This window comes from Acanthaster planci, linkage group LG07, assembly GCF_054643075.1.
Source record: "Acanthaster planci isolate LZ-2023a linkage group LG07, COTS_SCS, whole genome shotgun sequence".
Taxonomy (NCBI): domain Eukaryota; kingdom Metazoa; phylum Echinodermata; class Asteroidea; order Valvatida; family Acanthasteridae; genus Acanthaster; species Acanthaster planci.
Genome location: NC_141783.1, coordinates 7,078,302 through 7,102,528, shown reverse-complemented (window position 1 = coordinate 7,102,528; position 24,227 = coordinate 7,078,302). Strand labels below are relative to the sequence as shown.

Genomic DNA, 24,227 nt, shown 5'->3' with positions numbered 1-24,227 from the left:
CTGTGTGATGTGTTGACTGTGGAATTTAATTTGATTGCCCTCCCTTGCCACAGGAAACGCTCTGCTTCCAGTTTCGCGGGCTGTAATTTTTAAAAACTTGCCTGTAATTAAAAGGAGCAGATTGTTGGTTGAAAGTATTTTTGTATGTACATGTATCTGCAGACGTAATGTAGGTTCTTTGTGTATGGAAAGCACCATGTTCATGTCGTACTGACATTCGTCATGGAAATGCAATTTGTTGCAAAGATGAAATAGGCATTAACGACCATCATTTCTGGGCTACACACAAAGGCCAATTACCATATATACAAGAGGGAGGATCTGCCTTCTTTCACCTTGTTCGCTCGAGCGTGGGTCGAGAATAATAGCTGAAAAGGGGGCAGAAGATCTCAATTTTTACGGCATTTCTAGCCGCGTCCCGGCATGAAGGGGTTAAATTGGCTTATTTGACCTGTCAATTAAACCTGTAGTCTTAAGTTTTGCATTAGTTTGCTGTTGGTTTTTTTAGTTTTGCTTACTTTGCAAAACATTTGTTATTGCCCATACCTGAAAATCAGTGATCAACTGGACATTGGGTCATTATCCGATAGCATAACAAAAAGTTGAACTAACAGCATTGCTTACAATTCATGGTGAATTGCCTATAAATTGTATGGCATTTGCCAGACATGTCAGACAGGAACTCCCATGTGTCCACTCTCTTTCATCTTCAACAGGGAGATGACAGAAATTGTGTGAGCCCAACAAGCCAGTGGTAGTCTGGTTCTTACCAAATATCTTTTAGTCCCTGTTCCAACCACTATCTTCCTGTTGAATGGATAAAGGTGTCTCAATGGTGCTTATCAAACTTCTTTTTGTTGTGGGCCATGGCCGTAACTGACAAAGTACTGGTACTGTTCGTGTAGTGATCTGATTATTGTGACTGGCCCCCATGATATGAGTGGCAAGGCCATTTAGTTTTACAGCTCTAGGAAGAGCAATCTGAACTTTCATTTGATGTGTAATTGCTCAGCTTGGTATTCCGTTAAACATTGGGCATGGGCAATTGTAGGGTTCACATTGATTTACATTGTGCAAGATTCTTTGAAAGGCTCTTAACTCTGGTAATTCGCAACTAATTTTGTTAGGGTTGCACATGTGACAAATGGCAAACAGTGGAGTAACTACAGTGTATAGGATGTGGTTGGGCATGGGGGCACAGCCACCCCCTGCTGATTGAGGCCTGTGCCCCCATGTGTTGCCCCCCCCACTTACAAATTAGACAAGGGGAAAATCTTGTGATGGTCAATGTTTCAAGTACATGTACATGTATGACCAAACTGAATGAGTGCCCCCCCTCCAGAAAATGAGGGCCCCCATGTGCCCCCCCTGCAAGATGTTCCCTGTTAGCTGATGGCAAATGCAACAAATGGAAAAAAGAATTAAATGTTCATGAGTTCCCTCAAGGCTTTTATTCATGACAAATGAAATAGGGCTTCCCATTTTTAAATAGGGACCACCCAGACATCAGAGGCTATGGATCCTCAGCAGGAACTGTTGACATTACTTTGTGGTCTACCTGTAAGTCACATGAGCCAAGGGGAAGGAGAGGCCCACTAAACATAATAATCCTTGCCCCAAGCCCCACCCTATACTCCAGAAATTGAAAAAAAATCCTAAAAATTGCTGGGTGTGTTAAAAAAACCCAAACCCCATGAGTTCTGTTGTATTCGCTTACATGTAGTTTACAGATATACCATCACCTTTGATTTCTCTTCTACACTGAGTACGACAAAGTTTCAAGCTTTTCTTTGTAATTGGTCACATCCTTAAGGTTATTAGTAATAATGGGTACAAGGAGAAACTGTATAAAGGCAAACTTAGGAAACCTGAGACTGTTGCTTGGAAAAATTTATCAGCTGTCTAAAAACTGGATGCCAAATATGTCTTCTTTTAGAGTTGTACCTTAACTTCGACTAGTAGTACTTTAATGGATCAAAATTTTTTTGGAATAAACTTTTTTGTGAAATTGTTGGAGGATATACTAATGGAAAGGATGGAAGGAGGTGAGGCAGCTTTGATGTTCTGTCAAGTCTTTGGTGGGTTGAGAACTGATCCCATGACTTCGTCCTTCGAAATCCAGACTTACATGTATACAATGTACATGTAACTCTGTCCCTGCATGCAGCCCACTGGATTGAAGGAGTTTACAGGTATTTAATTCAAGTTACAGGGGCATTGACTGATGACTAAGGCTCTGTATTGATTAACTGGATTATCGACTTAGCTGTGAAGCAAAACATCTTTTCATTGGTGGTCTGATCAACAGTGGGAGAATCAATGAGCAAATGTAACAGATGTAGGCAGGCAAACTGCTGTTTGTGTGTAAACAGCCCTTTCTCATGAATTTGCTTAATAGCAAGCTGTGTCACGAACCAGCAATTAGGCCACTGATACTGCTTTAAGGACCTGTGTAGTGCTGGTACGTATTTTTCTCTGTCTTTGTTTTTTTTTTTATTGATAGTGCAGAAACAAATTAGTATATTTTATTGTCTTAATGTACAGTACATCAACTCATTTTGTCTCAGAATATGTACGGTGTACATACTTTGATTGCCCTTTTCAGATAGCCCTTCATCTGATGTCTTTTAACCACGGATCGCCACTGAGTACAAGTACAGTGTACATGTACTTTCTTGATCAGTGCCTTCTATTTATAGCTGTTAATTTACTCTTGCAATTACTGCATGAAGCCATACAATTAGCATTAGCTTTGAAAGGAGAGGGAGGTACTAGTATTTAGATATGAGAATAAATAAGATGAGTGCAGTGAATGTATGTTTTTTTTCCTCTGTGAACACTTTTGAAAGATGAGTGAGATTTCTCAGCTTTTTTGTTTTGGAGTTCAGCTTGTTTTCCTCACTGGCAGTTTACCAAAGTGTTAGGAAATTTTCACAGTTCTTCTTCTTTATGCCTTTTTCAGCTGTTTTCAGCTATTTTTATCATTGTTCAATTTCAACCCTGGAAAGAGTTTTATATCCAGCTGATTAGGGTATTCAGTAGTGTTACTGCTGGACTTGTGTACTGGTACATATGCGGAAGTGAAGGAAGTACATGTATGTATATTATATTACCTATGTGTATTATATTACCTTATCAATAATAAATCAACGGGTGCTTTCTGTCCCAAAGGGTGAAATTAATACTTGGACAGTTTGTTTTTATGTTTTTGTTTTTCTTGGTGTATTGGCAGAGAGGTAGGAAGTGCTAGAGCCTAGTGAAATTTGTAACATACTGTATACAGTGTAAGTCACCTGACTGTCTTGGCTATTTAGAAAATTTATACATATATATGTACCACCAAAAATACAAAAAGAGAACAGAAAAAGAGAAAAAAGACCCCCCTGGAAAAGAAAGCAAAGAAAGAAATTTCTAAAGGACTTGTTGGCTTATGGAAATGTATGTACACTGTACTGTATGGGCAGCCAGAGAGGGTTTTAGACCTTAATACAGTCCAGGTATCAAGACAAAATGTTAGAGCACATCAGAGAATGAAATCAAACACCCAAAATGCTTCCACATCATCAGATTTTAATTTTCCCATACATGTACTGTATATCAAGGTCTCATGAGATACTGAATGAAAAGTCAAATTCTGTTATTCTGAATACACATTTGGTAAGGAAGAACATGTACATGTGTACCGTATTAGTACATGTACATGTACATGCACTACTAGTGATTGACTACATGTCAATATTATCTATCTTATTTAAACAACTAGGCCTGGTCTATAAAACTACATGTATTTTGCTGGGTTTTTCTAAAAATTCAATAAATTGAATGGTCAGAAAATGACATTGCATATCAGACTGTAACTTTAACTGCTCTGTACATTGCCTGTGTACACGTGTATATAAATTGTACAGCTGAATTCTAAAAAAGTTCAATTATGAATCGGTAATGCAAGAGCTTTCCTTCTTTTGACACAAAGACCTTCACAAACTCCCAAGTAGGTTTAAGGCTTAACATACATTTTGTAGGTCATAAAATCAGTGATTGGATGGGGTGTTTTGTAGGATTTGCGTGGTGGTGGTGAGCATCCTTGAAAAGGCTTTTGTGAACTCAGTACTTTACAAAAGTGAATGATTCCACATGGAATGCCAGATGGATGTATGTGGGTTTAAGGTACAAGGAATTAAGAAGATTTTACTCTTAATTTGTACAGTACAGCATACATATACATGAACATGTACAATGTGGTGATATGTATGGTTCTTGTCTGGATCATACATTGTGTCTAAGTGTTAATGGTTCTACATCTATAGTATAGCATATTGTAAAAGCAAGGTGTTAAGCAATCACTCAATTTTCCTGAATTCCCTTCAAACAAGTGCTTACTTTGGATGAGAAATGAATTGAGACCTTTGCATGTGTAAGTCTAAGCACTTGTTCAAAGGGAATTCAGGAAAACTGAGTGAGTGCTAAATACCTTGCTTTTACAATATGCTGTACTATACATGTAGAAACATTAAGTTACAAATGTTTGGATGAGAAATGAAACTGAGACGTTTACAAGTGTAAGTCTTATATTTTGGCTTAAGTACGAGTATGTGTATAGTTAAAATAAATGTAACCTTTTAAATACTTTCTGTCCGAAATAATTTTGTAAATAAAGATCATTTGAAAACCAAAGAAACAAGAACAAACGTACAAATCTTTCAGAGCCATGCTATGCCTGTTGGACGGGCCAAAATATCAGCATTTTGGATGAAGACTTAAAGTGCTTGGGAGAACTACTGGTAGACATTGCATATGATTGCAATAGAAACTTGCATACAGACCGTATTCCTTGAAATGTGTACCTTTGCAGTGTACAGACTACAGTGTAATTCAACATTTTATGAACCTGTTACATGTACATGTATACATGTACGTGTACATAGTATATAAATTTAGGAAAGACTAGAGGTTAAAACAAGCACAGACTGTTTCGGCGTTTTGAGAAAGCACTTCAAAAAATATAACTATGAAAATATCAGAACAAATAGTGAACATTAATATTTCATTAATGTTACCTAATTCAATCAGATTGACAAGAGTGCTGAACATTGGCTCTTGGAAAATGAAGTATTCAAAAATCAATTAAAAAATTATGATGACTTCATCATGACGTCATAAATTCAGCCAAAAATTTTATCAAGGCTGTAACTTTTATGATGATCAAACATCTCAAAGTTACTGAAATTGTGGCTTGAAAACGTGTACAGTCAGTGGGCTTAAAGAAATATTAAAAAATCATTAATAAATCAGATGATTACAATTATTTTTGTGTCAGGGTTTTTTTTTGGCTATCATTTTGATAACGAGCAAACATCGCAAAGTTACCAAAATGGTGGTTTGAAAATGTGTACAAAGTCAATGTGCTAAAAACACCTATGCAGAGAAGCTGCTCCTTTAAGATGATGTCACATGATTTCCGTTTAAACTGAAAGCATTTTATGAAATATTACTTGATATTTATACTCTTGGGTATATTTCTATTAAAATAACATAGCGTAAAATATAAGATTTCTCTCGTTCTCATAGTAATCTTAAGCCGGAATTAATGACTACTCACTCATGAGTTTTCATTTGTAAAATGTGTACAAAACCTATGGAAAAAACTTTAGCTTTAATTTAAGGTCGTGTGACCCCTAATAATGTGATTTTGACGATTTTTCCCTGGGAGTCTCTTCATGATGGACTTCAAGTGTACATTTAAAGAAATAAGTCAGATTGACCAGAGTGCTGAAGACACATCAATTTAAAAATAGGTGATGACATCATCACGACGTCATAAATTTAACAAAATCTTTTATCAGGGTCTTCGTTGTCTGTAACTTTGATGATGATCAAACATCTCAAAATTACCCAAATGGTGGCTTGAAAACGTGTACAAAGTCAATTGGCTAAAACACGCATGTAGAGAAACTGCCCCTGTCGGTTGATGTCACATGATTTGCGTTTAAACTGAAAAATTTTTGTGAAATATTACTTGATGTCTTGACTCTTGGGTACATTTGCAATCGAACGGAAGTGAAATTTAGTCTTGTTTATCTTTCATTCTGGTAGTAATTCTCTGTCAAAGTTGAAGACTACTCACTCATTAAACTCAATAACAGTGTGTAGTAGAAAAACGTGTACAATCCCCACGGCAAAAAATTAAATATTCAGAAATCAATAACAAATGAGACGTCATCATTACAAATTTGTTCTACACATTTCCTTGGATAATTGTCTGAAGTTCTGCCAAGTTGGAAGTCAATCAGATTTAGTTAACTGCCAAAGTCGATTGATGGGAGAACGTGTACAAACCCTATGGGAAACAATTAAATATTAAAAAATCAATAAACAATTTTCGTGATGACATCATCATCACAAATTTGTTCCACACAAATCCTTGGATGGTTGTCTGAAGGTCTTCCAAGTTAGAAGTTGATTGGGATTAAGCAAATTGCCAAAGTCGACTGGTTGAAGGATGATGACTGAAAAAGAAAAAAAAAGATAAAAAAGTTGAATGAGAAAGTTAACGCTCTGTAACTGTGGAAAGGATGTTTGGTCTTAGTTACCATTTGTACTGGACTTGGCATAGCCACTGTTTCCTTTGTCAGCTTTATTCTTGAACATGAGCTTGAAATTAGAAAACTAAAGCAAAGGAAGGTTTGATTATAAAATGTACTTGTTTCTTTGGTTTTAATTTTTACTTCAGAATCTACAGTACAATGGATGGTGCTGAGTTGTACTGTTTTGAAGACTTCGAGAGTGAGCTTTCTCCCGGAGACGATCTTGATGATACTCAAGATCAAGACAACCATTTTGAATGGATGGACCCTTCCAGTACCCCTGGAGAAGATAAGTTCCGGATTCGAACTAGAACAGACCTCCCAGATCAGAGGTCAGGAGTGACTGAGATCAAGGCCAGTCGGGTTGAACACCATATCAAGAATGCAGATAAGCAGGATAACAATTGGGGTCATGGCAACAATCACCACCAACAACAGGATGGCCGGTTAGATCATCCAGCCTTCCTGGGGAAATCCCAGGGTTATGGCGAAACAAGGCAGGGTAGTGTCATTGCCAGCAAACAAAGGGTTTTACAGAGAGGAAGAACCATTGATATCCCTGAATCAAGCCACGCTGGAGGTCTGGGATCCAACAGATTCAGAGCAGGGCACCTGCTAAGGACTCAGTCAACTGATGAAAGCAAAGAAATACATCCTGGTCCAAGGGATTCACTGAGCTTGTCTGACAGGAGGATTTCGCAGCATATTAATCAGAGAACTACTAAAGTTACATGTGTGAAAACAAATTTTGTTACTGAAATGGAAACGGGCAACAGTGCCTGTACTAATGATGGTAGTGTTCAGAGGGGTGGTGAGGCACCTTTAGAGAGCGCGGCCATTTCAAAGAATGTGGATAAGTTTAGTGTTCGTGCCAGACCGGACTCAAATCTCCGCAACAAGAAGATGCGAGAGATGCCACCTGTTGTGGCATTGCGACCAGGTCGGTCTGGAAGCCCGCGCAGTTGGAATTTTGCCACTCAGAGCATTGTACCTCGATTTGCCAACAGAGAAGACTCTGAAATCCTGACTGCTATCCGAAAGAGCCCAACCTTCAAGGGAACGAGTGACGAACGCAGAAGACCCCTTGTGACAAACTGCAGTATTGATAGTGCCTTAGAGCAACAAACGAATGATGAGCCGTTTAATACTAACAGTGTCGCTGTTAGTGCCGATTGTGTTTCATCTGAGAAGCCAGAGGCAATCAGTATTTTTGGCCCTGAAGATCTCATAAAAGATGTCATTGCTAAAACTGGATCCATCAACCGGGAGATACCCAGTGCTCTTATGAATTTGTCAGAGGGTCCCAAAGAAAAATTTGAAGGACAACTGTGGAGCATCTCAAGGCATCATGTTGCACCAGGTTTACCCCCATCAGGCAGAGGGAAGAAAGTAGGCCCAACCAAGCCCCCGTGTAGCAAAGAAGAATGTGTGGCTGAGGAACTGTGCAACTGCAGAGGTTCGAATGAAAGGTTGGTACCAGTACTTGAAGACTGAGAATTAACAAAAAACTGTTTTTTTTTTTTGACAAGGATGAACTTGTATCAAATAAAATCTGCCAACAGACGTTAGTGTGGAATTCACAGTTTTCAAAAAAAAGAGAACTGTACGCGGTTGTTCAACTGTCATACATGTACTGTATGTACTTTATGTTTCTGTACATGAATGGCACTGTTACCATGCATGGAAGTGTTCACTATTTAGTATCAAAGTAATTTAAGTCTTTCCTAAAATTGCATCTATTTGATGTTTTCCTCAATAGAAAGCTGTAGTCCATTTGGGTATGTTCATTTCCTTTCTTTGTAGACAAATATAAAAATAGATTGTTTTCTTGTGCATGCTCTGATTCATGACTAACATTGCCCAAGCGGGCATTGTACATGTACAAGGAGATTGATATCATTAATCGTGAATTGTACTTTCTGATGCCACAAAAAATGCCAACTGCTTTAACTGTCTCCATTTCTGTAAAAGTCAATCTGTGCTTCCATGAGTTCATCTCAAAGTTTCAAGTTGTTCCATGTATGATACATCTATGCGGTACCACTAAATGTGATATTTGGTTTCACATTCAACTTTTCAGTGGGTAGAAACTTGTTGACATTACATGTGCCGTACATGTGCACATTGTAGTAGTTTCATAGGCAAGCTGAAAGCTTGACGCCGGTCTAATTAAAATGGGTCATGGAAACTTGCAGAAAGCCACACGTTTCTTGAAGGTCAGTAAGCATGAATAATGGTATATGTACAATTGTACATGTACATGTACTGGTGTCCGTCATCCGGTGAAATTATGGAACATACAGTACCGGTAGAAACTGTTAATTTTAAGGAAATGTTATTTATTATTCTCCAAGGATCATCTAGATAAACGATCAAGGAAAAAAACTTATTTTTAAGTTTTATAACTGTTAACATGTGTCACACTGTGTTTGACCTCAAATCTACAAGCCTTGTTCAAGCTCCTGGGAATATCCTGTGGTATTTATTTGCAAGACAGCTACATGTACACGTACATAGATTCATGTGTAGGTTCGATACATGAAAGTCAGGTTTGCGTTGTTGGAAATTAAAACCAGTTTTCTGGGCTTTTCTCCCAATATTGAACAGAATGCGATGTGTGCACTTTAAATTTGTTATAGCCAGAATGATCTTTGGTGTACATGTACATGTAGCAGAGGACAAGACATGTACAGTCTACAGTGTGTACTGGTGTAGTGTACAGTACATGCTGACTTTGCCATGTGTTCAATGAACAGGCTGCTCAGATCTTGGAGAATTAATTTATTCATTTAATTAATTTATTCAGTAGCAGTGGACAAGACATGTACATGTACAGTACGTACTGGTGTAGTGTACAGTACATGCTGACTTTGCCATGTGTTCAATGAACAGGCTGCTCAGATCTAGGAGAGAGAATTAATTTATTAATTTAATTAATTTATTCAGTGTACATGTACAGTACATGTACCGGTATGTGTACACTGTATACATGCATACTGTACATGTAGAATTCAGGAAGATACAGTGAATAGGCTTCTTACTTGAATAAACAGGAAACTCTTTCGCATTATTGGGAACATTATATTGTTTCCAGACGGATGTTCAACTACATGTACTCCTCTGTTTATAGAACATGACCTTGCAACGCCCATCCACCACTGATGACTTGTAATGGCCATTTGTACATGGCATGTGTAGTATGGTGTTCATGTGAAATAAATTTATGGTTGAGGAACTTAAGCATATTACAAATACATACATGTACCTTGCGTTAAAAATTTGTATAATAGTCTCTTTTTAAACTGAACAATATTTATACATTTTAGCTTTCACTGGGTTTCATTGTAAAGAATTTAAAACTTTAAATTATTCTTTTGTAACTAAGGTAATCATCAAAAGACAGAAAATAACAGTTGTACAAGCATTCTGGTTGAGGTACATGTCACTGGTAACCTTTAATGCCTTGCCAAGCAAGATTTTAATTAAATTAAAAATCACTTTTTTAAAAGAAATAGTTCTGTCAGAATCAAACAAAACAAATAAATGCTTATGAAATTCTGTAAGTGTAAAGTGTAAGTAAAAGGTTTATTTAGACATCACAACAAAGATATGCCAGAACTAGAGTGAATGGTGATGAATCAATTAAGAGGGAATATGGGGCTACACATGTAGCGGCTTACATAGATGTACAAGCTTGTTGAGAGCATCTTACAAAAGAAGTGAAAAGATGGGTACAAATACACATGGAGTATCAAAGCATCTACAGGTCTTCCATGAAGAGCAGCTCGCCCACTTCCAAGCTAACCCTCCGGCTCAATTTCGTTATGTCAGCATGGTTTCTGATGAGTTACATGTACATGTATTTTGTATTGGCCATACATGTGTATGACCAAAATTCAGCTGATGTTGCAATTGAAAACAGAAATGGTTTTAACTTGAAGCTACTGGTCCCGGTAATGTCACATCAAAGCATCTGCACGTCTTCCATCCAGAGAAGTGACAACTCCTGAGCTGGTTTATTTTTTGGCTTAATTTGGAAATGTTTGCAGGTTTTCTGAGGAGTTACATGTACATTGTACATGTATCAACCATAGGACCCAAATTCAGATGTTTGTGCTTCGATGGAACAAGTAACATGTATTTAAGGACCAGAAAACATGCACAGTTTGAGCTAGGACGTCTGTGGAAACAGTCATTCTGTGACTTAGAATTGAGTTTGTGTTGTGGCAGTGTACGCTTTCATAAGTTGGTGTTTTGTGCATCAGAATTTCTGCAGATACACATTACTATACTGTAAGTCATCTGAAAGTAAACTTGAGCATCAAGGTAATGGATCTCAGCTAACCATTTTTGCCCCACAAATATGTTTGTCATTGTTTCACATTTGGACATACATGTATGTATGTGTTCATTTCTGGAGTGCAAACTTCCCTCCCCGGCGAAAAGTCTGAGGCACAGGCAATGAACACAGCGCCCTCTTGTGTTTTGTGTTGGTAATTTTTTTATTGCTCTGATTGCCATTGAAACTGACACAGACCTTTTTGTTTGATTATTCCAATCCTTTTGCATATTCAGATTGAGAAAACTTGCACCATACTCTTACACATGGGTACATTGTACATGTACATGCATCAGTGATTGGAATTTGTCCTGTGCTCAGGAAAGGTACTTATGTACATTTTCATGTACAGAAAATTATACTATTCGCCCTGAGCTGAAGTGCAGCCCCAATTGGCAAAAGAAAGACAGGTGGTTACATTTAGATTTATAAAAATGATTACATGTATATGGGGATATATAGCAGACCCTGCAGCATCCAGACTTCAGTTGCCTGATGAAGGCTAGCAGCACTAGCAGCCGAAACGTCGTTACTGTATTTATATGGGGATAATTGGGCACAATATTTACTTATGGTGGACATTTGGTTGGCTACCAGTGCAAATTAAATGGAGTTGAATTCAAAGTCAAAGTGTTTACACCAGAGGACTTAATTTCAAAACTTCTCTCAACAAGAAGGAGAATTCATCATATTTTTCGACTGATGTATTTTAAAGCACCTAAGAAATAACTTTAAAAATTTAAGCCACGGAAAAAGGAGCACAAAATTGACGGAAAACGATGAGAAAAGTTTGGCTCTCTTCATTCTCTTACTGTTTATAATTACTCTCACTATACCAACATATTTGCTAGGTCTTGTATATTTCGACCACCAAAAATTATTTTTAAGTTTGGCTGCATCAAAAATTTATAATGAGTACAATGTGTTCGTTGCAAATGTTATATTTGACAGAATTTTGATCATGTTTGATAATTTTGACAGAAATAGCATGACGTTCGAGAATGCCGAAAATGCTGTCACATGTAGTGCTTGAAAACCATTTCGCTGGTTATTTTGGAGATAACTCCGCTGAAAATAAAATTAAAATTAACAACTCTGAGCTTTAGATTTTCATCATGAATTGTATTTTATGTCTTGAACGTTATTTTTTTGCGAACGTTATTCAGAATGACGGTTTTTCTTTCGAGAAAAGTCATTCCGAGAGAAAAATCACGGAGCGTCGCCATTCCGTGGAGGGGTTCATGATGAAAATCTAAAGCTCAGAGTTGTTAATTTTAATTTTATTTTCAGCGGGTTATCTCCAAAATAACCGGCAAAAAAAAATCACTATCTGGCTTGATGTCAAAGGTCAAACAGGCCACAATGCAGCAAAATGTTTCTCTAACGCCACCGCGAGAGATAGATGGAAGCCACAAATTGCCACGATTGGTATTTTGGACTGCGGTTTTCAGGAACATATTTGAAGAAAACGTGATTGGTCCAGTCGTAAAAGGATAATGGTTTGGCGGTGCTTTTTTGCATCCTTTTTTAAAGCTTGTGCTGTACATCAATATATGGATTTCACTCGCTTTTTTTGCAGTCGATTTTTTTACACTAATGATAGAATAGAATGACATTTGCGACTGCCGACTTTGGGACCCGATTAATTATGAGAGGTACTTTTTAATTTCGTGATTATGGTTTTAATATGTGTAAATATCATCCCCTTTCACCACATATAAATCTGTGTAAAATAACCTCGGGAATTATCACTCCTCAGTAAACTCTGTTTGCTCGGATTTTAACAGGGAGTTCATGTCCCTCAAAATTGCTAACGTTCGAGACTTTAATGAATTAACTCCAATTAAGTTGAAAGGTTGACATGGTCATCATTGTTCCAGATATCAGCCATGACTTCCCTCATTACCCCCAAAGTTGAACATTATCTAAATTAGATATTATATTTTGAGGAACCTGCCATATGTACAGGTACATGCAGAAAAATTTATGAGGTCGAGGTACACTTTATGTACTGTAAGTACAATGAACTTGTATATACATATACATGTACATGACGAGCCCTCTTAGTGAGAGTGCAACAAATTATTATTACTTTATAAAAACATTGCTAGGTGAATAGATTCCAAATTACCGATGCATCATCAGATGAACATTAATTTTTTCAGTATTGTGCATATTTAGCTGCTATTACATGTATAGTTTCAATTTATGTTTACATCCATATTTTGTACATGTACATGTACACCAACCTTGTAGTATACATGAATGGTCATGATATGTACATGTTACCATGAAAGTAACCTGCCACGGAAACCGGTATGTATCCCACATTTTTCATGTACGTACAATATAAATGTACACTAAGAAGTACAGTATACAGATACATGTACATGTATGCCTGTACATGCAAATGTTGGAACACCATTTTTCATATGCCAGACTTTTTTTCATGATACATTTAAAAAAATACATGCATTAGTACAGAATCCAAAAATTAATTTTAAAAATACTTGTTGGTTAGATTTAAAATTCATTGTTGGATTTTGGACTTGAGAGGAAAGCTGCAATCATGGCAGTTGTCTTCAGACTGATTTCCAAGAAAGTGCATTGATCATGGAGAACATCTACAGCACGTCCAATAAACATCTTCTCTCCACGGCTTATTCCCTGGAAGAGTTGGAAATTAGCAAGGAGATTCAGTCTTCTCTGTCTTTCACGTGCCCACATGTGTTGCCAGTTCTATTTTTTCCAGTTCTGCTCATCAGTTTCTGATTTGGCCGCAAGGCATTTTTTTACTTGGTCAATGACGTCAATGAATGCTCCTGTGTACATAACTTCATTACAAGAGGGCTTTTTTGTAAATGTTACTGTGTTGAAAGAAACACTTGAGTCATTAGAAGTAATTTTTCCCCCCATGGAACACATCTGCTTGATTTCTATTTGAGGTTGTGTGTAGGGTAGTACTATGGTACAATTTTTACTGTTTTTGTGAGCTCATTTTTTACACATTTTTAACAGCAAGTATATGTACATTGTAAATTTCTCTCGGCCAAGTTTGAATATGAAATCGGTCTGTGACAAATATCGGGTTAAAATGGCCAGGTCTGCATTTTTTTGTGACTGAACATTATAACTTTCTCATCAGACTTGTAAATTCTACCAACTGTCTGACATGTACAATATGTAGATATTGCCTTCTGAGTAGCATGTTATATTGAGAGCTGAATACATAAAGAAGTCTTCTGCCTCTGGCAAAAGAGCAGTTCAGCCTGCTGTGTGTGAACCACATGCAAGTGGGACCTGCTTTGAATGAATTAACTTGCCCTCATGTTTTGGTGTCTGCCCTGAATTGATTCTGAGCTATCAAGGGAGGAGATACGGAAACAGCATGGTGCATTGACTCCCCAGGTAATGTCATGGCTGGTTATTACTGCTATGTGAGCATGAAGAAAAACCCAATTGTTATTAGATTGACTTCATCCTCGGCCAGCCATCCAGGCGTCCAGATTTTACCGTTGATCCTTTAAATGCACTGTGATAACAAATTGTAGGTGAAGCAGATCCACTCCGAGAGCGGTAGCTCAGGTGTACAAACCCCGTTACTCAAATAATAGAATATTTCTGGGGCCGAATAGGGTGGTCATTAACTATGCAGTGTACAGCGTCTCCCATTGGCCAGGTTGGCCCTTCACGTAAGCACCGCATCCAGGCAGAATTCTCATCACCAGCATCACAGACCTGTCTAGATATGGAAATGTTTATTGATTAAACACTGCCAGGACTTTCAGGCTCAGCTGGACAAGGGAATTTGACCTACATGTACACGTGATATTTCACTGGAGTTTGTGGCACAGATGATGTATTAGATTGGTATTGCAAATAATTTTTTCAGGACCAATTAATGTTTTCTAGGCAATTTCATAACTTAATTAGAATTCAGGTAAAGGCAATGGTGCAACATTGCCATGGTATTATTTAGGTGGGTTGAACATTTGAAAGAGAAATCACCTGGTGTTGGATTGAGAAGCCATAAATATGCAGGTCGTGCCAGCTTCATTTCAAGGATGATCAAATGCAGCGGAAACAGGGATGAGTAAAGGCTGCTTTATAGCGTGGAACTAATTGGACCACTCCAAGTGGGGTCGCATAGTGAGAATCTGCCAGCTGAAGGGTTGTCCCTTTCACTGGCTTCACTGGTAATATCACCGCCCGAATCATTACACAGGAGGCTTTTTATTTGGGCGATCTTGCGAAGTGGGTGAGGAGCAACACTTCATTGGCCTCTTCTGAGCAGTCAGATACCACTGCACAATGTATCCTATAACGATGCTGATCACAGGCAAAGTGTCTTTAAACCCTCAAGAGGAGCCATTTCTGTGGATTAACCAGCTTCATCTGCCTGATCATTTTTGATGATTATGTGAATTAACTGGTGCATGATGCAAGTACTGTATGTACTCAGGAGCATTTGTTCAGGCATACTGTACCATACTTGCATAGGATCAGTTGAATGAATTTGTGAAATTTTACTCATGTTTGAATTGCTTTGTTGTGTATCGTTAATTGGAGCAATGTTCATTTTAACTGAAATGGGTTGGAAGTTACATGTAAGTCTAAAATGTGACAACGTTACATGATGTAGCGTACTTTTAGGGTGAGAGACTGGTTCATAGTAAAAAATGAATCACTGTGTTACTTTTGCTAGATTTCATGCTTTGAATCTACCAAAGTGAAGTGCATTTCAACTTCTGGGATTTTATCGTGAATGTTTTATTTGGCTCCGAATATGGATGAACCAAACTTTAGCTGTGCCATTTCTTCCTCATGATCACCACTAAATTTTCAGTGCCCAAAAGGAACCACCAGGGAAAGACACAGGAGCTTGGTTGTATTTTCTAAGTACTCATTCTCCTCATTAAAGATGCTGTCAGACATGCATATACTGATATGTGTATTCAGTATTTGATAATTTTACATGTATATCTTGATCAAATTCTCAACAAAGGAAAATGATGCGCTTGACTTTGTGGTGCGTGGAAAAAGTTTTCTCTCTGATGTTTCGGTAAATGAATCCTAACCCTTGATGATTGGAATGCTTGGTGCATTTGATGAAAAAAATTGTAAAAAATTATTTGTTAGTATACTCAGGATGGGAACCCATAACCTCCTGCTGTTGAACTGCTTATCTAACCAGTCTACTACTGAGCTTTCCAGGTTGGCTGATATTTGTACTAGTATTTGAGTCCAATTAATCAACCATAGTAGATGCTCAAACCAGTTACTTTGATTTTTTTCTGTGGAGTTCTTTGATTTGAATGGGACAGCTAAATTTACCAGTGATGTTATCACTTTCTGATGTTTACATGTAAATGCCGCTTGTTCATTCTGCTTTGCGTGAAACTGTCACAGACCATTAACAAACAAAAAGAAGAACAGAAGAACAGAAAACAATTTTCTGTCACAAATCGAAAGAATTACATGTATATGTGCCATCAATCACTTTTGCTTGATATTTGATTGGGTTGCGTATCCTACCATGCAAGGATCTTCTGAAATATTTGTTTAATAAGCCTTTTGCGAGTTAAATTTGAATAAAATCTGGTACACTGAGGTCTTAAAATTCACATGAAGATAACCATTTGAATTTTCCATACTAAAGCCACTCTTGCTATACCTAGTGATTTGGGGCAAGCTTTTCCCTAGTTACATAAGAGACGCCTTGCAACAATGCACTGTTCTCAATGGATAAGAAAGGCACAAAGGAACTAGTCCATTCCAGAGATGGTGGTCGCTATGCAAAAGCTTGCCCCGAATCACGAGGTATAGCAACAGTGTCTTTAGTCTGTGGAATTCAAATTTTTACGTTTCTATAAAATCAGATAAGACAGGGTACCTGATTTTATTCAAATTTAACTCGCAAGTGGCTTGGCTTGCTTGTGTACTCACAGTCATTTCATCACTCACTTTCAGTTTGAACAGGCCCACTGGGTTGGCATTCACTGTGTTAAGGGGACAAGTTCTTTTGTTAGGCAAATTTGGACCGAGTTGTGGGGACACTTTCTTTCTCCCCGTAACGTTTTCGGTCTCCACAAAATAGGTGAAATGTTGAGTGCATGTCCCTACAGTGCATGTACATGTTTGTGTACGAGCACATTGTCAAGTCAGCGGACCTTAAAAACCTTTTTGTAAGGCAAATGTACGAGTAAACTCTCTCAAATTGCCAGATGTTTTCACATTTAGGGACTTGAGATGTATCACTAGGCAGTCCAGAAGTGCCAAACAATTTACAAAGCTTTCATCTCTGCGTTTTACTCTATCCAGTGATACCAAAATCTCCAATATGTTTTGTTCTGTTATTTGATTTCATTAATTAACCCTCTTTTTGTGGGAGTAGTTTGCAAATGGCAAGTAGTCAGTCTGATGTATGCATGATTTCCTCAGTCCTTCACTTACTCCATCAAACCCTGTAAAAGGGAGCACTTCAGGTTGCATACTTGATTGCATACGCTTTCAATGGGAACAAGTGGGCTTTTTCCGCCCACACATTTAATTTGCAGTGCCTCTTTATGTCTTTTTCCCCCTGATGTAGCTCCTTTCCCTCATTAGTCAAATGATTGAATTAGTTTAGAATTAGTTTTTCCCAGAACTACTTACGGTTCACCACATGTACACAACTCATCACTAAAAGCCCATTTACCAGTTAAGCACCTACAGGATACACAACTCACTGCGGGCAGCATTTATACATGAAATCTAATATACATGGACATGTACCGGTTGTGTTGGATGGTTATGGTATTTCATATTTTGTGACATACAAACTTGTACTCATAAAAGGTTTCAGAGGGTAAATCTGTATTCAACCCCAAACAGTGGCCAGGGCTTCTTGTATTCGTTCAGTTTCCAAACCAGAAAGTGCAAGGATCGATAACTTTTACCTAAGTACCCAATGCTAATCAGTGAGGAAGTGTTCCCTTTGCAGACTGTTGGTGTGCCGCTGGTAAAATCCTTGAAATCTGTGTTAAGCTAGTGGCTGTACCAATTCACTAAGCATGCAAATTTTTGCAGATAAACCTTCAATTAACTTGAAGATTACAGAATTATGTGTAGAAATGTACAGTTACAGATGTTTGCCAAAATACATATAATGTAAAGCATATAGATGTACATGTATGCATGGCACTTCACCTATTTTCTGCATCTTTGATAAAAATGTACATGTACATCAATAACCCTCAAAGAATTTTGATATGCTGACTTTCTAAGAAGGTCGCAGCATTCACTCATACCAGCATACACTCACGTACTGGTATAGATACCGGTACGCTGCATATGTACTTGAAATACTTGACAATAAAATACTGGTGCCCTCAAGTGTCTCGATCTTGATGATAGATTTTGCAATCGAATGAAAGATAATTTTTTAATGTCTTTTTGGGGGAGGGTTGCTGACAAAAGAATATTTACACATGTAACATACGTATACATGTACGTGTACATGCACAGTGTACTGTACCATTTATTAATCTCAGAAATACGGGTAACTTTCATTCTTACTGCACAGAAATGTGAATGTCATATTTCCAACACTTCCAACATTTCTATCCAACAATTTAATAAGGCGCCGCTAACTGAGAGGTACTTGTACCTTTGATGGGACTTACAGGTACTGTACAGTACATGATGTACATGTACCAGTGGATAAATGCATACACATTTTTTCACATGGAATCTTCTAGAAACCAAAATAAATTAAAATCAAAATTTTTAGTATCTTGATGGGACATTCATATGATCTCAGAGATGACAACACTGCCATGCTCCTTGGTGCCAAGCACTAGTGTCATTTTAGGAACAGGGTGTGAAATGTACATGTATCTGCAAAAACCATGCAATTTAGCAGTAAGCATGGTACATGTAAGCAGTGAAAAACATCTTTAGGCGGAGTTCATGTATATTTCTCGATATATCTGTATTTTGAAAGTAGTTAACATGGTCACCATTCTTATTGAACCACTGAGTTGTGATTTATTTTTGTTCAATCAATCACTGAATCATTTCCTTTTCAATACTGACTTAGATTACTGAAGTGGTCTTTTCTTGCAATGCTTATTTTCATTTAAGGCTTAATCCAGAAAATAAAAATCTATCTTAAGATTACTAAAAGAAGATTTCCTTGAAGAGATCCTTACAGTGTTATCATCCCGTAAATTATGTTAGTTTTACGCATGGAATGATTGGGATTTTGGGTTTGATGTTTTTGTGCCATTCTCATGTACCCTCTGGAAAAAATTTAGACTACATTTTCACAATTTTTGTGTTTGAATAATCTAATAAAAAATGTGTCTAGATATTTGACACATTGATCAGTGAAATAACCAAATGATACTAGTGGGCTGAGGTAGTTCCTGGACCAGTTAAACTCCCATGATTCTTCTCAGGCACATCACAATTTTTTTTTTTTTTTAAAATATGGAGTAAATTTATGGGCTAGTTCATGTAGAAGTATCCATCCATTGGCATTGCAGATTGAAAAGTACCAAAGAGTAGCTTAAGATAATCAGTGATAGCCAAAGATAATCAGAGAGTGTAAAACAAACATGTAACAATAGAAAGATACCAATATGTGTACAGATTGTTGATGAATTGATAGAATCCATTCCTTTTCTCATTTGCATTTTTTTCCAGGGACATCACGATTTCATGGCCTACATGTACATTTATATTTGTATTCGTTTTTTTGATGAGTACCTATATCTCTGTGATGGAGAGAGTAATAGTACCACTGATATTACATGGTTACATGTGGCCACGATTCATGAGTGTCTTCGCCATTAATAACAAAACCCTTACATTATGTTGCCATGTAGGCATCCCTTATCACCAAAGACAGAGCTGCGTACATGCACAGCTCATTGGTCTTTATATTTATTTCACTGTTGAAATGACATGGTACATTAAATACGGGTTCTTTTCCGTACTGGAAGGCTCTTCTGCTGGTAGACCAGTGAAATAGTCTGTTTTTGATGAAAACTCAACATATACTGGTTTTCCTCATGAAAGAGGAGAGTACTGGCAGTTCTTACTTGGTTGATCTCTGTACCATTATGTAAAGCAATGTGTGTATTGTCCTTGTATTGTACATGTAGGCTACCTGTACCGGTAGGTAACGATCCTGATGATGAATATGTATACATGTACACTGTGTATCATTTCTGCTCTTTAGGAACGATAGCCCTGTGTCATTAATAAAAACACTTTCTCAACACAGCATCAGGAGAATGATGCCTGCATTGTACAGCACTACATGTAGCTGTAAATTGAGCTCCACAGAGCGATGTCTTGCCTGTGCATGATTTGCACGCAGACGCACCTGTGTTTTGCACATCACTGTTAAATCTACAAGTGTACACACCAGTTGGCGTTATGTAAACTGCATTTTGGATCAGACGTCACATATTACCGTTACCCGGGATCCAGGAAATGGAGGTTGTTCTGAGTGCTCTTGGTGCTGCTGTCAACTTGTGTCTGTAGATCATTTCGCAACGTGTACGTGGCATTGATTTTTGGATGGAGCAAAAGTAGGTTGTCCTATTTTTGCAGTGTTGGCTTCTTTATTTCAAAAGACCTGTATGAAAATTGTATGCTTGATTCAGTTTGTAGGTGATAGTCAAGTGCCTTTAGTACAACGGAACTTACCTTGTTTTCTGAGGATATTTCTACCTTCATTTGCTAGCTGGCTGTACGTTAATAAGATTTTGTTCTGAAAATTGCTTTGTCTTTAGATAACATATGATTCTGATTACAGCTGCAGTATTCACTTGCTGAAATTACATGTAAGTGACTTTTGACGTGCCATGTAGACAAGGTTGGATGATTTGTAAATTGCAATATGTACACCAGTTCTGGCAAGAGCTGATAATCCGTCAATCCACATGCCTTGGATAAAGTATGCCGTGTTCCTCTGCGCCATAACATTACTGGACTGTGAACTATTTTCAGAAGCACAGGGGATTGACCATGATTGACACCATTTGAACTCACAGTCAAGTAGAAGAGTACTAACGTCACTGGGATTGTCAGAAAGATGCGGGTGTTGTTTTGGAGTAGGCTACCCACTAGCGATTACTCGCCACTATCTCTTGAGAAGCTTCTCTGTTTATTCATTGCCCCTGGTGGGTAACATCTATCATCATGTCAGAACTGTGAAATAACTTTCTGAGAAAGAGGAGGATGTCTTAAAATTACAAATCCTCAATATAATGTCGTAAACTTGTCACCTCTTTGCCCGCATCCTTGCAAGAGATAAACAATGGCATCACTCAGCAATATATTCCGCCTTGATCGTGGATCATATGACGTGTTTAAAACACAGAAGAGGGAGCTTGATGCAGCACAACAAAATGTCAAGATGGCAACACACAGGTAAAAAACATGTGTTTTGTACGTGTTTAATGTTTGTTTTTGTTTTTTAAAGTACATTGATCACTAGAAGTGTTGCTTAAGGGGAAAAGCCGATGTGATGAAGGTCCCAAAGCCAATTAAAATGATCTGCAGATGTTCATCAGTGTTGGAAAGATATGAATTCTTACGCATCAACATGATCAAGTATTAAGCCTTGTGAGTATAATATATGCAAATATGGCAGGATTTGCAGTTTTTCTGCATCTCAGTATTTTTAGCTGAAATTCTGGATATATGTAGAGTTTACTCATTCAGGTTTTGCCCCTTTTTGCACTCTGTACAGGGTGTCCACATAAAAAGAATACCGAGATAAAAATTGCTGCAATAGCAAAACTACTTTATATATGGGAAAGAGAAATATATCTCTAGAAAGGGCAGAATGCCGTCTTTTTAATGGTATACAGCTTGTGATGTTATTGACACAGATGAGTGAACAAACTAGACTGGTGTTAAGGGTACTGAAATCGGCACGGTGACAAGTTTGCATATGTGATTAACAAGGCTAGACCATCTCGGTATACTTTTTATATGGACACCCTGTATAAGACGCCATGTAAAGGATTCACTTAAAACAACATTGTTAGGTAATTCATGTATTTTTACATGTCTGTGGTTTATTTTAAAAATGCCCTGAAAAATCACAGTATTTTATTGTTGCAATGCTTCATTACACTCCTTTGCTGCATATTTTGTGGGTTTTGTTCCCCCATCCCATGCCTGAATTGTCAAAATTAAATGTTCAAAGGCCTCCTTTGTATATGTTTGTTAACATTTGAATTTGAACTGATGTTAAAATTACAAGTGCTGATTGAGAAACCATTTAGAGTAATGTAAATAAGCTACAGTACATTATACCCAGACAGTAATGACTAATGCGATAAGCCATTTAAATATTTTTCCTGAGGAGAGAAGAAATGTACGTAAATGTAAGTGGGGCTTGAGTTGCTACAAAAAAACAAACAAAACCCCCTAAAAACTGCTCTTGTGATGTCTGCTGGAGGTAAGAGTTACAGTAGCTTTCCTGGAGAAGATTTTGCAGTAATGGCTTTGTGAATGTGTTTAATTTCACCCTGCTAGTCACATGCACACTTACTGGTACATGTTGCTTTTCATGCAAGTACATGTACATGTACATGTATTCATTAAAAGCCTGTAGGATCTGGAGCGAGCCAGAAATCTAATGATGAGTACCAAATAATTGATGCCCATTTGGACTGAATACTGAAATTCTGTTTTATGTTTAATTAAAAAACCAATTACTGGAAACAATCTCAAAAGATGCCTTTATGTGTATGTCAGTAAATGATATGAAACATGCTTTCTCTAATTAGTGATACTTGCAGGGGAGTGCTAAAATGAAACTTGACTTTTCAATATGCGGCTTTAGGTTTCTTTTGTTTCCTAAAATCATTAACATAAATGTATCGAATCTTACATTTAATTGCTGTTGTTCCAGACAGTGGGAAGAGACTCAACAGGCCTTGTATTATGTTTACTGCAGTTAGAACTGTCCACGTTTTTGTATTCATCTTCCCTTTCTGTGCAAATCAGGTGCTTTCCTCAATTCCCTATTATCTGCATTGACCAGATCAAAATCTGAATTGATTTCCTAACTGCGATATCCCCCCTTTGCCAAATACCATCTACTCTACCAGCCCGGAACAAGCTTTTACTTCACCTGTCATTCTTCATACTGATGGTATAACTTTCAAAAGGAATCACAGTAATGACAATGGAGTGAAATTCTGATATTAGAGGTAGAACAAAAGAAAAGGAAACTTGAATCTACTTAATTTGCTGTCTGTTTAATCAATAATGCCTTTTTACTGATCGTGATTCCAGAAGCAGTTCAAGGTACCAGTACATTTATGTACCTCATAACATCTCAAGTCATCCATGATATTGTTAAAACTGAATGGACAAGGTGATAAATTTCCAGATCTATTTGTACACGGACAAATATGGCACGTAACGTGTGCATTTATGCATGCAGAGTGTTATATACTTGTACATGTACCCTACATTTTACTTGTCTGCATTTTTGTCAAGATCATAACAGATTGATCTTTAAATTGCTTTGATTTATCAGGATCTTTTCATTTTGGGGATTGTTTGTTATTTTCGTGATTAAAAAAATCTTCTGTATTTTTAGATGTTTAATCATCAAGTTTCTAAATTCTTTGCACTTTATAGAAAACAAAACCAAGTTCAAGATTTGAGGTCATAGACACTTGGGAGAGAACTGAGCCTTGTTATTCATAAACAACTAAGACAGGTCATGGTCATTCTATAAATTCTGTTCTAAAATGTGACATTTTTGTGTCCCTGGCACACCAGACCTGTATAATTTTACATGAAAATATACTGAAATTGATTTCAAACTATTTGTATTTGTTTGGGAGGTAATTTGCATGAATTTATCACTCCTGGAAATTAGACAATGTGTTCTGAACTGACACGTACAAAATGATGTCAGATGTGACAGGGACATGAAAAACATTTGACTCCTCATTTATAGAATGACCCTTTAGCCATTGCTATTGGTCGAGAGATTGTCATGTGGCCAGTCTTAACCGGTTGATGAAGCACTGGTTGATTGTGTGTAGTACTTGCTACCAATTCCATCCAAGGAGATTATTTCTCACTAATCACAAGAGGAGCATACCGTAATATGGCTAAGGGGCTTGTGAAAGAACTAATGTTGTTAAACAAAATTGTTGAAGATTTTAAATTTTATATTTTGACTTGGTTGCTCCAAAGGTACTGGTATTTAGTAATGGGAGTACATGTACATATAAATATATGCTTGACTGGTTTCATTAAGACCTACTCGAGAGAAT

At 37.3% G+C, this 24,227-nt stretch overlaps 1 protein-coding gene across 2 annotated transcripts in view; it reads left to right on the top strand.

The window, feature by feature from the left end:
• Positions 1-24,227, top strand: part of ankfn1 (ankyrin repeat and fibronectin type III domain containing 1) — a 118,640-nt gene that overhangs the window by 12,296 nt on the left and 82,117 nt on the right. For both annotated transcript variants that reach the window (XM_022233607.2, XM_022233608.2), the window contains exon 5: positions 6,731-8,053. In XM_022233607.2, the coding sequence (XP_022089299.2) occupies positions 6,744-8,053 (1,310 nt within the window). In that variant the 5' untranslated portion in view covers positions 6,731-6,743. The remainder of the gene's footprint in view (positions 1-6,730; positions 8,054-24,227) is intronic.